Source organism: Eretmochelys imbricata, chromosome 12 (genome assembly GCF_965152235.1).
Source record: "Eretmochelys imbricata isolate rEreImb1 chromosome 12, rEreImb1.hap1, whole genome shotgun sequence".
Lineage (NCBI taxonomy): Eukaryota > Metazoa > Chordata > Testudines > Cheloniidae > Eretmochelys > Eretmochelys imbricata.
The window spans coordinates 10,513,090-10,530,905 of record NC_135583.1 but is presented as its reverse complement, the minus strand read 5'-3'; the positions used below and the strand labels follow the sequence as shown (position 1 = coordinate 10,530,905).

General features: G+C 40.9%; 1 protein-coding gene across 1 annotated transcript in view; it reads left to right on the top strand.

Moving 5' to 3' along the window:
* The window catches only part of SMPD3 (sphingomyelin phosphodiesterase 3), a 65,811-nt gene that overhangs the window by 33,499 nt on the left and 14,496 nt on the right, over window positions 1-17,816 (top strand). Inside the window, exons 3-5 of the mRNA XM_077831442.1 lie at window positions 7,479-7,634; window positions 14,666-14,755; window positions 16,334-16,397. Of these exons, the coding sequence (XP_077687568.1) occupies window positions 7,479-7,634; window positions 14,666-14,755; window positions 16,334-16,397 (310 nt within the window). The remainder of the gene's footprint in view (window positions 1-7,478; window positions 7,635-14,665; window positions 14,756-16,333; window positions 16,398-17,816) is intronic.

Genomic DNA, 17,816 nt, shown 5'->3' with positions numbered 1-17,816 from the left:
GTGGATCTCCAAATTATATTATTAATTTATTTGAAGATGCTTTCTGTTTACAAGGTAACAATAGTCCTGAATGAACTCTGAGGTTGACATGTTGACAGCAAAACAAATCAACCAAAAAAACCATTTAAATCTTCAAGGATGCAGGCTGAGGAGTTTTAGCACAGGATATGGTCGTTACCCAGTGAACAGACAGTACTCCAAAACTATTATTATTGAATTACAATTTGTAAGTAAATATTCATATTTTAAATGAAAGAAAAATACAAATATCAAGATAAGCGAAGTTGGTAAGGGATAAGTTTTATTAAAAACAAAAAAATTAAAATCCACATTTCACTTTTCTTTCGTTCCCCACTTGTCGCCAGGCTTCACCAACTCCCATGTTTTTACCACCTTATTTCCTTCTTAAAAACAGCATAGTTTCTCCCTACAGATAACCAAGGCCCTCCTCCCTAGCTTTATATTAATCAATGGGAGCTTTGCCAGTGACTTCACTGGGGCCAGGAACTCACCCATTGCTTTTCAAAAATGAATGGAAAGGAGAAGCTGTGATTCTCCACTGGAAACACAAACAAGCCATTCATTCTGGGCAAAAGGGACTGGCTGACCTGGAGGAAGTGGAAGAGAGAACCCAGAGGGTTTTTAAAAAATTTCTCTTTCTGTGGTTTGACAGTTTGGTTTTCGTTGCTCTTTGGTATTTCCCACCATGTTCTTCCTTGAAAATGGTGGAGTTGAAGGGATTAGGAAGCATCTTTCTTGGTGGCAAGAGCTTGAAAATGTTGAATGCAGGAACCAGTTAAAACAGAGGATTTTGTCTTTTTCTAAATCAGTTGTAGAGACATAACTGTAGAGCAATTAGTGCAAATCTCTGTACTCTGGTTAAGTACTGATGTTAGCCAATCAGAACACAGAGAGTCTGAGTCTGAACAGTTCCTGAGAATTGCATGCCTGGGGGCAAAGAAATTACAGTTTTTAGTTACAGTCCGGCAACCCTATTCTAAGATTTGCTGGGACAGTTTTGTTTAGTGAACAGTAAGTGAGTGGTTTGTAGAATGACTACTTGGCTGGGTACTCTGTATTCTGGCAGGACTTCTCCATTCTTAGTTGTCATTAGTTTTGCATCAGAAGCTATTGATTGCTCAGGTCTGGTAGGACTGGGCACCACCAATAGTCCCCCTGCTGCTAGATACACAGTGTAGAGTAGCTGTCGTGCAGCTTTGGACTTCCTGCATTCCTGAAGAAATTCTTGGTGGGGCTGGCCTCTGGGGATCAGTTAACCTTAATCTCTCAGATGTAGGGAATGGGGCTTCTTCAAGGAGTGTCCCTATGAGTGCGCCACTTTAGGTGCGCTAGCAACCCCTGCACCTTGATCAGAGATTTCTCATAGCAGCGTCCGTTTGGCCCGCGCATGCGTGTTAGTCAGTCTTAAGTGCCATTGTTAATATCACTGCATGGGTGAACTGCCCTCAGTTCTGCTGGAGCTCTGGCAGTTGTCCTATTGAGATTTCCACAATCAATTTCTCGGTCTTACTGATATTAGTCGCAGTGGTAGTTTTCCATAATTAGTAAATACTTTTGATATAGATATTTTCTTTAAAAAATTATTTTCTTTTTTCTATATGGTATTTAGATATTTGATAGTTACTACTACTTACTGGGAGGTAATGCCCGGTTCTCCTGGCTTCAAGCACTGTCTGTTGTGCTGGGAGGTGATCCCGGTCAGCAGTGGGCACTCCTGCTGTATTCATTTCCTCAGGGAATTGCACATTGCTCAAAAGTGCAACTTTTGTCTGGCACGGAAATCAAGATTCAGAAAAAAAGAGAGAGGAAGTTTCATCTCCTTATGATGGAGACCTCTCTACATCCAGCCTCTGACCCAGGCCAAGGAACAATCCCCTTCCCCTGTATGTTGGTCCCCAAGCAAGTCTGCTGCCTCGGAACCCCACACTTCCAAGGCATCTAAGAAGACGACACAGGACTCCTCTGATAAGCCTTTGAAAGAACATGCCCCTGGCTCGCCAGGTAGAGAACCTGCCTCTAAAAAGCAGAGGTCATTGGTTTTCTCAGCTACCATGGCACCACTAGCTCTTCAGTCAGGTACTGTTGAGGCTCCCAGTTCCTCAGAACCCATGTCACAGCTAGACTGCAAGGCAGCAAAGCCACAGGCCCAGAGAGACCATCAGTACCATTATCAGACTGAGACAGCAAGAAGAGCTTTTCCTGTGCTTCCTCTGACCATGCTTCCCTTGGAGCTCACGAGATCTTCAGTACCATCAACAACTGCTCTTCCCTCCAAGAGCCCAAAGCCTGGGTACCTTTAGTGTCCTTGGTCACAACTACCTCAGCAGAGACTTCAGCCTCAGGAGTTCTGTTTTCCCTGGGACCTGGCTGTATCTGAGATGCCCGGCTCTCTGCTCCTTGGCTCCAATGTGCTGTCAGTACTGAGAACATCCAGATTGCCTGAACTTCGCCCGATATCAGCTGTTTCACCTCACGTCTCTCCAGGCACGCCACCATTCCAGAGTGAACTTGAGGAAGAGGATTCTGATGAAGCCCTTGCCTCGTTCTCTCAAATGTCAGTTCAGGGCTCTCCTCCTAACTCCAACAGAAGCCCCTTCCTAGAAGCCTCTGCTGAAGCTGCAACTTTTCGTGGCCCACGATTACCACCAATGCCTCACTAGTATGAGCGCCCTTGGGTGGCTCCTCCTATGTCTTATGCACCTCCTCCATGTCCATATTGGGACCCCGGGGCAGCTTATCACCAACAGTTTTCCAGAGCATCAGGTTCCACCCATCATAGACAGAGGCATCCAGCATCACCTATTCCCTCCAGGAGGCCTGATCCTCCAGGGGAATCCTTTGAAGAACAGGAGGCTAGAGCTGATGAAGGGATTTCTCCTATGGCTAACATTTCCTTTTCATCGCCAGATGAAACACTTATGCCTCCTCTTCCTCCATCCCTGGCAGATGATTTTAAACATTTCCAGGATCTGGTTAGGAGGGCCGCAGATGCTGCAGATGACCTTCAAGAAGGTGACAGAGCCTCATCATAAACTGTTTGGCATCATCCATTCACCCTCCTCAACCTGCAGAGCCTTGCCTGTTAATGAGGCTCTTCTGAACCCAGTGAAGATCATCTGGCACACCCCAGCTTCGATTCTGCCTACATACAAAAGAGTAGACAAGTAGTATTATGTCCTAGGAAAGGAAATGTTTATATTCTTATCCATCACCTACTCTTTGATAGTTGACTCAGTGAATGAACATGATAGTTAGCACCATGCTAAGACCATGCCTCATGACAAAGACCACAAGTGTAGGGACATACTGGGGAGAAAGTTTAGAATTGCCAGTTATCAGGCTTCGATGGCAAACAACAACCATGTGAATTACACCAAACCGACCTCTTTTGTGGACCATCTACTGACAGAATACAGGGAACAGTTCCAGGCAGTTATTGCAGAGGGCCAGCTACTTCCCAGGACAACCCCGCAAGCCTCTTCTGAGCCACTGATACCTCCACCTGTTCGATTGCTTCAGCGGGGGGAATGAAAAGAGCCTCCTGGCTCCAACTCTCTGAATTTCTGAAAGAGGTCCAGAGTACAGTACAGGACCTTTTTTTTGATGAGTCCAGCTATTTGCAGATGGCATGGAGGAGTCTCTGCGAACACCGAAAGTCTCTAAAGCTACCTTAAAAAGAAAAGGAGTACTTGTGGCACCTTAGAGACTAACACATTTATTTGAGCATAAGCTTTCGTGAGCTACAGCTCACTTCATCGGTTGCATCCGATGAAGTGAACTGTAGCTCACGAAAGCTTACGCTCAAATAAATTGGTTAGTCTCTAAGGTGCCACAAGTACTTCTTTTTGCATACATTTTGTTTCTTCTTCTTTGAGTGTTCAGTTGTTTGGATCCACCAGTTTTTTCCCAGAGGAAAGTCATTCTTCAGTGATGTGCTGAATGGATGGAGTATTATTGACAGCACAGGGCTGGTTCTAGAAAATGATAAATTATCTGAAAAATCAGGCCACAGGGCTCTTGAATTGGGTACCCATTTTTTGACATGAAGGTCTGTGCTTCAGTTGCCCTTGAAAGAGGAGTTGTGAAGCTAAATCCGTCAGTGTCTGTGTAACATGCAGATGCTAAATAGGACTGAAAGGGACTTCCTGGATCATCTCATGCAGTCCCTTGCTATTGCAGGGAACAGTGTCATACAATCCTTTTCATAATTTATCAAGCTTCATCTTAAAACTGCCCAAAAGTGTTGTCTATGAAAATGAGAGAGTCCAGAGATGTCCAAGAAGACAGTGGTACAATACAGTATATAAAGCCATCCTAGCAACCCCCAACAGGCTCAAATGCTGGTTTAAAACAGACTTGCATGGAATCTGCTTATAAGATTGGCCCTACGCAACCTTGGCATAGGAAAAAGGAGATGATTATCTGTTGTATTAATTTAGATGGAATATATGGGCCCACAGAGTCAAAGGTGTTAATATGATCCTGTAGCTGTCCAACATTAAATGATTTTAAACAAAGTTTGATATACAGAGACCTCAGCCTGCTAAATACTATGGCAAACAATTAAAAATCCTTTTAAACCTTTTATTAAAGATACAGAAAATGAAGAAAAAACAGTTAAAGCATTTGAAATGTAACATATTAAGTAAGGCTTTCATTTTAACAACATCCTTTGTTCCCTTTCCTTTTCTCTGGAGTTAGTCTTTAGAGGGTATTCTTTTTGGGGGGGAAAGAAGAAGTTAATTGAGAGAGGCTGGAGCTACCATTGTTGTTAAAGTCCAATCCTGTTTCCTAGAAAGCAAAACAAGACACACACACACACAAACACAAAAGCAGAAGAAAGAAAGAAAATGCAGGTTCTTTCTCGGTGTTTACGCTCAATTGCAACTTCACTGCTGGAAAAACATGGGCACAGCATACAAGCTTTTCAACCACTCCAAGAACTGGCAAATTTATTCATCAGGCTGTTTAGGCGATTGCTTTTATCTGCCTCTGCTCACAGGCTTACAGTAATGTTGCAAAATATGCAGTCTTGGCCAGCTAAGCCAGACTCTTGTTAGAAGACAACAGGAGAAGCACAGGAAATAGAAGAAAAAAGGTGGGGAAGAAAAAAGACTCATTGGGTTGGGGTGACAAGGTCTCACATGCCTGGTGGCAGTAAGGAATCAGCCAGAACTGGTGGAGGTGGCAATGTCATCCGAGTTCCTCTGTTAGATCGGTCTGGTAAGGACAGCTCTTAGGATTAGGACTACGAAGGCCCACTGATGTTACAGTGGATCTCAAGGATAAATGACGGTGGCAGCCATGATAGTGAAGCTTGCTCTTTCCCCTTCTTTTAGTCAGCAGTTGTCCCCCTTCACTTCCTCTGTAACAACTTTGATCTCAAAGCTTCTTTTATTTTAAGGACACTGAAAGGGAGTGAAGGGCAGAATAGTCCATCCACCCATTATTTTGTCCACCAGCAGGCCTAATTTCTGACACCAATTTTGATTAATTGATTTCTGGTCTTGCATTGTTCTTGTTTATGTGGCGTGCTCGTAACACAGTCCTTGCATTACATAAGTAGGTGTTTTTGTTTGGACTGATACAGTCAGTCTCTGTCTCTTTTTTGCATCTTTTCACACCAACATTTGTTATTATAGGTTATTGTAACATTTTATTAATTTTCATTCAATTTTCAGAGATGAGCTCTGTCAAGGTTCCTTCCCCACTCTGAACTCTAGGGTACAGATGTGGGGACCTGCATGAAAGACTCCGTAAGCTTATTTTTACCAGCTTAGGTTAAAACTTCCCCAAGGTACAAACTGTTTTACCTTTTGTCCTTGAACCTGCCACCACCAAAGTGTCTAATAAAAATAACAAGGGAAGTGCCCACTTGGAAACGTTCTCCCCACCCCCGCCAATATCCCCCCAAGCACTACACCCCTTTCCTGGGGAAGGCTTGATAAAAATCCTCACCAGTTTGCATAGGTGAACACAGACCCAAACCCTTGGATCTTAAGAACAATGAAAAAGCAATCAGGTTCTTAAAAGAAGAATTTTTAATTAAAGAAAAAGTAAAAGAATCACCTCTGTAAAATCAGGATGGTAAATACCTTACAGGGTAATCAGATTCAAAACACAGAGAATCCCTCTAGGCAAAACCTTAAGTTACAAAAAGACACAAAAACAGGAATATACATCCCATTCAGCACAACTTATTTTAATCAGCCATTTAAACAAAACAGAATCTAACGCATATCTAGCTAGATTACTTACTAACTCTTTACAGGAGTTCTGACCTGCATTCCTGCTCTGGTCCCGGCAAAAGCATCACACAGACAGAGAGGACCCTTTGTTCCCCCCTCCACCCTCCAGCTTTGAAAGTTTCTTGTCTCCTCATTGGTCATTTTGGTCAGGTGCCAGCGAGGTTATCTTAGCTTCTTAACCCTTTACAGGTGAAAGGGTTTTTCCTCTGGCCAGGAAGGATTTAAAGGTGGTTAGCCTTCCCTTTACATTTATGAGAAGCTCACAATTAGGGTAAATTAATTAGGTTGTTTGCGCCCACTACTCCAGTTGGAAGGCTGTTCCAGAACCTCACTACTCTGATGTTTAGAAACCTTCTAATTTCCAGCAAAAATTTATTCCTGGCCAGTTCATACCCATTTGTTCTTGTGCCAACACTGTCGTATAGCTTAAATAGCTCTTCTTCGTCCATGGTGTTTACAGTGGTGCATGCTATAGTAAAGCCCCTGGGGAAACTAATAATTCTGTAGTCTATGAATGGTTTGAATGGTTAGCAAGCCTATAGCCTCATATCAAACAATGAGTATAAAATGACCATCCATTCTGAGAACTGAATGGAGTGGAGGTCCTGTGGACAAAATAGTTTGCAATCATGTAATTAAAGACTGTATCATAATGCGTATACAACCTTAATTCTGGAACTTCTTAACTTAACTTGCTTTACTTTGCAACCTTAATATTGTACAAATTACATATAAAAACTACATTTAAAGAGAATGTAATTCACCCCTTTGCAGAGAGCCAGCAGAAGGTCTACAAACCATTTAAGTCCCACTTCAACCTTATGTCAAGGACTTACACAGTGTATAGGCTTTATGAAAGGTCTCTGCACAGAGGGTGAATTTTATTCATACTGTCCAAAACAATACCAGCCACTTTACATACAAATAGTAAGATATTCCTTTCCCCAAATTGTTTAAATATACACCCTGCAGTAGGAGAAAAGATGAAATACAAGGGCTTGTTTAGGGAGAGGGTGGGTAGGAGGGGTTGGAGTGGATTATGCTTTTATTCTTTTTATCTCCCTCCTGCGTATTTTGCTTTACGTCCCTAACAGTGTTCGTTAACTGCACGAGAGGCATGCAGCATTCAGAGTATCTATCTGTAAAGTTAAATATTGTTTTAAGCACATTCCCTTGTACTCAGGCGTTTTTACTTCGTGCTTCCCATAGGAGACACTACTGTTCGATGTGAGCAACTTGATCTGCTTCAAGATTGGCTGGCTGATTTCCGAAAATCTACCTCCTCCTCCAGCACAGCCAATCCAGAGGAGCTGGTGGCTTTTGATGTGATCTGTGGAGACCTCAACTTTGACAACTGCTCATCTGGTAAATCAAGCTTTTTTCCTTCCTCTTGAATACGTAGCATCACAGTGAGCTAGTAAGTTGTTGTAATGTCACGTCTAACTGCTTTAGAGCAGTGATCTGCAATTGTATATGGCTTTTGCAATCACATTTAAATAAGAATAAACTGCTATAAAAACTTTTAAAAATGGGAGTAAAGATTGTTAATCTGAGTGGGCAAACCCAATGTTTAAGAGACACCTATTCATTAAAGGGGAGATTTCTAAGGCACAAAGGGAAGTTCTATCATTTGTGCCTTTGACAATCTCCACCAAAGTCTAGAAGAATCAGAAAGGTGGCTCTTATCTCCTCTGCATTTTTATTGTCACTATGGCACCTATATACCCTTTCTTTCTAGTTACTAATATATATCAACAGGCATATAATCACGGGGTACCTGTGGAAAAAATCTTACATAACTATGTAATTGAAGACTGTATCATAATGCATACGCACAAGGGGGCTGAATTAATGTTCCGAAGGCAACTTTAATTCTGGCATTTACTAACTTTAAGGACTTGAATTTGCAACTTTAATATTCTTTTAACTTATTTTTTGGAAGTTATTCCTTATATGGAGGGCAGAGGGCACCATTAAAAATAGACATTTACTACCAATAGATGTTAAATTTACAGTGGGATTCGGAGTAAAGAATATCTCACACACTAGGATAAAGTCAAACATGGTACAGTAAATGTTGTTTTTAATGGCATGAACTGTATGTGTTTGTATAGATTTGCACAGTGTGTATAGGCAGTTACATAAATAGATGTGAATTTATTTTAGCTAGCTCATCACTATACTAGCTGGGCATACCACAGAAATTAAAAAACAATTATTACCAGCAATTGGCACAAATCAAAAAAATCCATCCCAGCTTCTACCACTAGTGCCAGTTAATGCAGGATCCTTCCAAATTATGTTCTAAAAGTAAGAAATATTCCAAGTAAAAAAAGTCTAGCATTATGTTCCAAAAGTACATGAACTTGGACTCTGGTGGACTGTAGGAGAGAGCAAATTCCAGAACCAAAGGCTGTCTGCTAGTGATGTCCTGCTGCTTGCTCAAAGGAGTTTAACCCTGGGCCCAAACAACACAAGCTTTGCCAGAACAGCAACTGCTCTGAAGAGTATAGGGAGAGGGGTTGTCTAAGACAGCCAGCATTATAGATACTAGCTACCACCACCAAGAAGCAGCTTGGAAGCCAGGACAGGGTGTAAAGCACAGGTGTGTGTGTGTGTGCGTGCGTGCCCCACTAAATAGGCAGGTAGTTGCAAACTGCTTTTGCTGAAGCATCCAAATGACTTCAAATGGTACCCTAAATAGAACACATTATAGCAGTGCAGCCTGGAGATGGCAAAAGGCATGGAGAGGGCTACATCTGAGAGGAAAGGTCAGTGTCTGAGCTACCACTACTACATGGGCATACAAAGAGATTGATCCACTAGGATCCTCAGAGTGCGAACCAGTAAGACAAGGGGTGGAAAGAATCATGATCCCCACGAGTCTCTTAAAATGTTCTCTATTATGCATAGTGGTTTATACTGTGCTTTTAGTCAGCTAGGTTAGAGATAAATTCAAGTGTTCAGATTGGGATCTAAAGTTTAGGACCAGCAGGTTTATGGATTCGTAGTCACTGTTCATGCCCATTTGCTTAGTGGAGATATTAGTGTCCATAGGGAATCTATCCCTTCTAAGGAAGCTGGGTGTACCAGTTATGTCAAAGAAAAAGATACCTCCAGTACAGTCCAAAATAACGACTATCCTTTCATATCATGTCTTTGAATGTGCTTTTCTTTTGAAATGGCTGATGAGATCAATATAGTGCTGATCACCACTCAAGAGGTTAATTAATCTGGTTTGGGTAGATAGATGTTCAAATGAAAAAATTCAAAATATTGACTGCCCCTGCATTGCCTAGTCTGGTCTCATTTGTGCTACTACTTGGCAGCCAGGATTCTCAGGAGATGAATAACCTACCATGCTCAGCTTTGGATCAGATGCTCACGGTCAATTTAGTTATTGCATCTCCAATCTCAAATGAACCCTGAAGTTGAGTAGAAAGGTATCTGAAGAACAGAACATGAAGTTGGCAGACACTCTGAGCTGGCATCTGGAATTATGAATCAGCATTCTAGAAATGAAAGTCAAGATTTATTGACCGGAGTTTATTAGTAAAGCAAAAATTTCCCTATACTTTATTGGCTCAGAGGTAAATCAATTTTAGCTGAACTCAGATACAGCCAAATCAGAATTCAGTTATTTACATGCTTGTGTAGCTTTGCTCCAAATCTTAAATAAAAGAAGCTTCCTGGCTTGTAAACATGATCATTTCAGTCAATGAATGAGCTAGAATAATCTTTTTATACAGTATGTAGCAATTGTACAACACAGTATGTGCATCTATCCAAGTGTCAGATGTTACTTGGTTGACAATCTATTTTTATACTTGTGAACCGGGGTACAGTGGTTGAGTTTTTGTAGGCATGTTTGCATAGGGGTTTAAATTATTGAAACTTAACCATTGTTAAAGGGGATGCTATCAAGGTAAAAGCTGTTCTTAGATGTGTTGCTAACAATTAAAATTATTAAAAGCATTTAAAATCTTTTACTTTTGCTAGCTATGAAGTTTACTGTTTTGCACTTTTGAAATGGAAGTTGAAATTAAGTTGATCACTTTCATTTTCTATTTATATAGTCAGTCTCACTTTTTGGTTCTCATGCATTAAATTAGAACAGTGCTGCAGTATTTGTGTTTACAACTTTGCAGAGGAATGTTTTTAATTTAAAAAGTCACAGATCTTTGTTAGGTAATGTACTTTAGACTGAAAATGTAAGTTTTGTATTTTTAAGTACTAAATCTTGATATTTACCAATTTTGCACTGTAAAGAGTCTGGAAGGTTTTAAGGAAAAAAATATTAACTGAATATTTTTAGACATGCCAACTTTCTTTACAAACTGTGAAATTGTAGAATAGTTTGTTTGCTCCCGTGAAAATCTAGCTCTAACTCTTTGTTGAAAGTTATACCATTAATCCATCTTACATTCGCAAGTTCCTTGGTCATCCATGTTTTAGGGTCATTTGCAGCAAGTCAGTTGTACCCTAGTACTAGAGAGTTATCACACTTCTAACATCAGTACATTGAATTCTCAGTTATCAGGAACTTTATTATAAGGCTGTCTTTAATGTCAGGCCAATGTAGTCTGACTCTGATGGAAATCTATTATATTTTAAACCTTTCGCTATGAGATAAAAAACCGTTCAATGAGAGGGGCTAGGCTGTACTTCTCAGCCATGAATAGTAACAATTGCTGTATGAAAGTGTATTAATCATCACAGAACGTTATTCCTTTCCATGGCTTCGCTGATGAAAGTTTATAGGCATATGAAACCTTGTGACAGAGCAAAACTTGAAGAAATAAAATTGTACAGATTTCATCTGGTCCTTAAATAAAAATACCTGAACAAAATCAATAACCTGCTGAGATCGGAGGGATTTGGTTTAAGTGTACCTGTCAAGTCTTAAATACCCTAGTTTTCTGATCCTCTCCAATTCCTCCAAGATGTCACTGCTAATTTATTACTGCTTAGCCCCAGAATCGTCTTGTGGTTCTAAAGACGGCAGCTGAGACATTGCGGGTGCAATAGTTGAAATAGGGGTATCAGTTCTCAGCTCAGTAAGATACACTGAACAAAATGCAAGAATGGGATCCTGTGGCCCTATAGCTAGGGACAAAACAGATACAATAACATAAGAGCCTGTAACAGCCTCGGGGTAGTAGATGGTTAGTACGAACGTGGCTACAGACTGAACATTCGTGTTTCCATTTTCTGACCCCTTCTAGTTGGAATTGAGATTGTCACACAGCATCATCCCTTGCCAAGAATAATGTTGCTGTCCTGTTGTCATAAATATAAAGGGAAGGGTAAACCCCTTTGAAATCCCTCCTGGCCAGGGGAAAGCTCCTCTCACCTGTAAAGGGTTAAGAAGCTAAAGGTAACCTCGCTGGCACCTGACCAAAATGACCAATGAGGAGACAAGATACTTTCAAAAGCTGGGAGGAGGGTGAGAAACAAAGGGTCTGTGTCTGTCTGTATGCTGGGTCTTGGCCGGGGATAGACCAGGAATGGGGTCTTAGAACTTTTAGTAAGTAATCTAGCTAGGTATGTGTTAGATTATGATTTCTTTAAATGGCTGAGAAAAGAATTGTGCTGAATAGAATAACTATTTCTGTCTGTGTATCTTTTTTGTAACTTAAGGTTTTGCCTAGAGGGGTTCTCTATGTTTTTGAATCTAATTACCCTGTAAGATATCTACCATCCTGATTTTACAGGGGGGATTTCTTTATTTCTGTTTACTTCTATTTTTTATTAAAAGTCTTCTTGTAAAAAACTGAATGCTTTTTCATTGTTCTCAGATCCAAAGGTTTGGGTCTGTGGTCACCTATGCAAATTGGTGAGGCTTTTTATCCAACATTTCCCAGGAAAGGGGGGGTGCAAGTGTTGGGAGGATTATTCATTGTTCTTAAGATCCAAGGGTCTGGGTCTGTAGTCACCTAGGCAAATTGGTGAGGCTTTTTACCAAACCTTGTCCAGGAAGTGGGGTGCAGGGTTTTGGGAAGTATTTTGGGGGGAAAGACGCGTCCAAACAGCTCTTCCCCAGTAACCAGTATTAGTTTGGTGGTGGTAGCGGCCAGTCCAAGGACAACGGGTGGAATATTTTGTACCTTGGGGAAGTTTTGACCTAAGCTGGTAAAGATAAGCTTAGGAGGTTTTTCATGCAGGTCCCCACATCTGTACCCTAGAGTTCAGAGTGGGGGAGGAACCTTGACACCTGTAGAAGCAGGTCTGGTTTGCTCCTGTTGATGCAGATCAATGTCCTCCTTAGGTGATGCATCTAGCTCAAACTTCAAAGAAGTTCCCCCTCCCTTGTTTTTGAGTGTGTCCATTTTCATACACATTTATGGATTTTGTTGCCTTGACAATAGACTGTGACAAATGACATCATTAGTTCCAAGTGCAGGCATTTGTGAATGTTCCAAGGATCCCTAGAGGGAACTTGAACTGTTGATAAGAAATTCTAAAACGGTGGAAGTGCTGCAAAGAAGAAGATTGTCAAGGGACGCTTTCAGTTTAAAAGGTTTTAAAAAATATTATTGGATTTACAGCAGTGTTGGTATTTTCAGTTTGAGGGTCTGATCCTGCAAATCCTACTAGATACGAGATTTACTATAATCAATAGTGTACCCTGAATTATAATTCTCCTTGATCCAGTGCCAATAGTACTAGTTTGTTACATTAAATAATCCTAGAGGCATATATTTGCTATTAGACTTGAAGTAGAATAATTGGTACTAATTGTGCTCTGACAGAAATTAAGCATTGAAAATGCATGTAGTATTCTGGTTGTAATTTGTACTACTTTAATACTCAGGATAACAATATCACAACACAAAATACCATTTCTCTGTCTCTTTCAGTCTGTTATGTAACCTAAGTGTTTCATGAACAGTGCATCTTGTAAGGCAGTCATACCACAAGCTTCTAACTTCAACAACTGCACTGCAGAAACTATATACGTACCCAACTCACCATATGTATTGTCAATATGAAGCCAGCGGATCTAGTTCTGCACTGTCTAACATTTAATACCTACATTGTGTAGTCATTTACATCAGTATATAGTGCAAGGCAATGGAGAATCAGGCCCATTAATTGCTCCCAAAAATCAGATGGGCAGGATTCGGCAGTGAATCACTTTTTGTTGTTGTTTAGACATTTTCTTCTGTTTTAGAGTGCTATATTTTCCAACAGTGAATCTTTGTACTTAGTGGAGTTTTGCTGGCAGGGGCATTTGGAGAGTTCAGGAAGTTGAGAATAGGATATTAACTAATTGTATACAGTAGCAGCAACCAGCTCCAATGACATTAGGGCTCCATTATGCTGGGTGCTCTATCAATGCATAGTAACAGTAAGGGCTAGATTTTTAAAAGGTATTTAGACACCTAAAAATGCAGATAGGTGCCTCGTTGGAATTTTTCAAAATTAGGCAATGCCTGACTCCCATTGGGCACCTCTAGGTGCCCAAGTACCTTTAAAAATCTGGCCCTAAAGAGTTTAGGCTCCTAATTAAGACAAGGTGCAACAAGGCAGTATAATGAGGAAGTAGAGGCTTGGGGTGGAGAGGACCAGGGATAGGAAAGTGGCCTATTTTTCATGATTTACAGTTTTGGAGGATTTGAGATATACAGGTAACATTTTTAATGCCATTAATCTCAACGGGCCTAAGGTCTTTCACCTTTAGGTCACCAGTTCAAATCCAGCCCAGGTAATTAGGGCCCAAAAGTCATCATTTGCTGTCTGTTCAATGGGCCAGTTGAAATGAGTGATATTAACCCACCGTGTGCCACCACCGCAACTGACACTAATTGGTATGCTGTTGGCAGTCTTGCAGAGACTAGAAATCGAAAAGGCATGGAGACTGGTCCCTCCAGGACAGGGGTTATGTAAATTACCCAGGCAAGGTGGGAAATCTACATTGCCATTGCCTGCAATCAGACCTGTTTTGAAGATAAATAAGGGGCATCAGTTCCTTCAGCTGTCGACTTAGCATTAAACTAGTGATGAAAGGGAGACATTTAGGAAATACTTTTGTCAAATCTGAGGACTAAGATTTAGAGAATTTATAAAATGTAGCTCATAGTTAAGAATCTTGACTACTATTGTGATTTTTTTGTGTGTGTGTTTTTAAAATTCATTACAGAATGTTGCTTATATCACCTTAGAAACCAAAATGAAATCAGGTTCCAAATTAAATTAGTGCTGCTGTAGTCTTGAACAGAGAGGTTGCTTCAGAGTGATGGAAGGACCCTCCTCTCCCTTCCAGGGGCATGAGCTGAGGACACAGACTGGAGAGTCAAGTTTTGCTTTTGCATCGTACCAGTTTTTGCACTGTATTTTAAAGCTTGCACTATGTGATTGATTTGCTTTTCCTTGGACTTGTTATTTCCTTGCAGAGGACAAGCTGGAGCAGCAGCACTCCCTGTTTACACGCTACAAAGATCCATGCCGGCTTGGTCCTGGGGAGGAAAAATCATGGGCAATTGGTAAGGTTTTGTCTCAAAACTGTCAGAGGCAACCTATTTTATCCTTATGTGGCCCTGAGACACCACCTCCAGGCAGCATATGGTATAACTAAGGGGCAGTAACAGCAATTAAGTGGGGACTAAATATTTACAAACTATGGTTTAAAAGTACTGTCCTCAACCCATGTCATATCTTTTGCAAACCTCAGAGTGCTTTATTGTACTATACACTGTACCCAGATAGTGGATGAGGTGATCTCTGCCAAAACGCAGCCCCTGCTGGAATTGAACATGGCATCAGTTTCGAAGACTACTCAAGTACCCTGCCACAGTTTAGCGACGTTAAAATTAGTTTTTAAAACCCAGTTGAACCATTGTGGTTTCTTTGTATTCCAATTCTAATCTCTCAGTTGCACCAAGCTATTTATATGTAAACTGAAGTATTCAGCTTATGATCTGACTCTTCCAGCCCCATTAATTGCTGATATTATAAACCATTGTTTGTGACAAGGTAATTAAACAATTCCATTGGCACTGTTTTCATTTTTACATCCAGTTCAAATGGCATACTTTAGGAAAAAATTTATTCCTGGTGTAATTCCACTGATTTCAACTGAGTTACACTGGAGATTACTTTGCCCACTGGTCTTCCACTGAAAAGCTTTAAAAACAGGAGTGGAGGAGGATTCACTTTAATTAATTACCTTTATTTGACTGATTGAGGAAGTGGTTGTATTTAGTCACATGTGGAAGAAAGTAGACAGCAGGATTCAGGAAATCTGAGACTTGGAAAAGCTTAAGAGAAGCAGATCCCTACAATCAAGACCCAGGGATTTCAGTGGAGATGGAGTCAAGGCAGTGGTTTACCCAGACAGCATTGCAGAGGTGGTGATAGAAAAAATTTCAGATGTGGACACTTGGCTGCTTTTAAGGGTTAGGTAGAAAGTACAAATATACAGGGTTGGGAGGAGGGTTTCTGGCAGTTGAGAGGGAGTCTCACCCCAGCTCCCTGCTGTTGAAGCCTTTTGCTGATAGCCTATATACACTAAACCCTGCCTCCCTGCAGCCAGTTTTCAACTTATCAGGGCCTGGAAATAGCAACAGGTGAGGAACACTGAGTGTACAGCTCTGCTGTGGGGAAGAATGAGCAAGAAAAAAATAGACCATGTCTGCAACAGAGTGGAGGGTAGGTCGCCAGGAAGGTTTAAAAAGCTCGGGGGGGGGGGGTGGAGAGGTTCTGTGCAGGAGGCAAGGGAGAAGAGACACAAAGGGATCAGAAAGAGGGAGGATGGAGGAACTGAGTGCAAGCATTCCCATCCTCATTGCAATTAGAAGGTTTTTGCATTCGTTCTGACATGGAAGAGTCCCATTAGATCAAAAGCATAGCCTGCATGGGCAAGATACAGTCCCTGAAGGGAGGACATGTCCAAAGCAAATGCAGTCGGTTTAATATAAGGGTGCTAAGTGAGTATAAAATGCTATCAAATCAGAAAGGAACACTTTCTGATTCCCCTCCCTTTGCACAGCTACAAGTAATTACGCAAGGTGCAAGTAGCAATAGATATGCTGAGTTAGTCACGTTTTCTGTTTTGTTCACAGGTACCTTGTTAGATCCTGAAGGATTGTATGACGAAGAAGTGTGCACTCCAGATAACCTACAGAAGTATGCACTCATTCTCTCTTTCACTATTAATTGAAAAGCTAGTTTGTCATTTTCCATTTAATATTTTAATTCAGGTTATAAGTGACTAAAATTTATTATCTGATGGCTGTTTGGTTGCCTTTGAGAAATGTTGCTTACCTTTGATTTGGCAACAGCAGCAGAGGTACTAAGGATTTAATTAATTCTAGAAACTGTACTTACTTTGCATCTCTATAGGTGGTCCTGCCTGACCCCCAGGAATACTGTGAATGTGGCATAATGTAAATATGTATCGATAATAAAAGGATAAAGCACTATCGTATTACTGCCCAAGCCAGATAGGGGAGTCATGCTGTCTTATACCCAAGTGGAAGACTTCAGATTCTAGAGATGTAACTCTGACATCTTTAATCAGCACTAGATTTACACCAAAACAGTTAAAAAATGAAATGGGTGTGTGGGGGGACAGAAACAGGACTAAGTAAACTCTGGGTCTAACCAACCTTGAATTTTGAGGAAGTTTGGATCGTGACTCCAAAACCTGTGGCTATTAACCATATTATCAAAAGAGGTATGCACTATAAAATTCAAAGCTGGCTAATATTCAGTGAATTCACACCTCTGTATACATTCGGTTTGTTGGAACAGGACAACAAAACAAAGGTCTGAATGCTACTAGACTGGCCCTAACACAGCCTGTTTGAAGATCTCTCCACACCTGACCAGTCCGGTGGACTTGGTACTAACAATGAGGGAACTGGCTGAATAAAATAACTGGCCCAAGAACTACAACTCAACCCAGACTAACCCGGTGAGGTTATGTAGATGCTGTCATAGTAGTAGAAAGTTCCCATAATTCATTGTACATAAACCAACCTGGGGGGGAGGGGGAGAGAAAATGATCATTACATCAAACATGCCATGCCGGGGGAGTGCGGGGGGGAGGGAAGCTGAGTATCAGCCAGTAGTACTGGCCTGTACTTGCAGTTTATTTTCATGGTATGTTTGATTTAGCTATATGTCTTGGGCATGTTCCAACTCACTGCTGCAAAAGACCACTTACCAAAGGCTGACAAAACCTGAGGAGACATTTCTTTAAGGACTATACGAGACCTTAGATAATATACTGTTGAAGCAATTCCGATGCTAGTTTAGTACTTTGCTGAGCAACATCTTTAACAGACAAGCATGTGCTTGTCCTTTGGACATTGTCTTCATTAGTAGATTGTATAAATCATAATGATAAGTACAGAAGATCCAGCTGCTGCATGGTATCAAAACATACTTTCTACAGAATTTCTGGAAGCAAGTCTATAAATGAAATATACTACAGTGATAATAAGGTTGTTTGAAACTTGGTTAAATATGTGAAACAAGGGTAGACATGAAACTTAACTAAGTTAAAATTTAGTTGTATGGAACTTACAGATTTTAACAGGT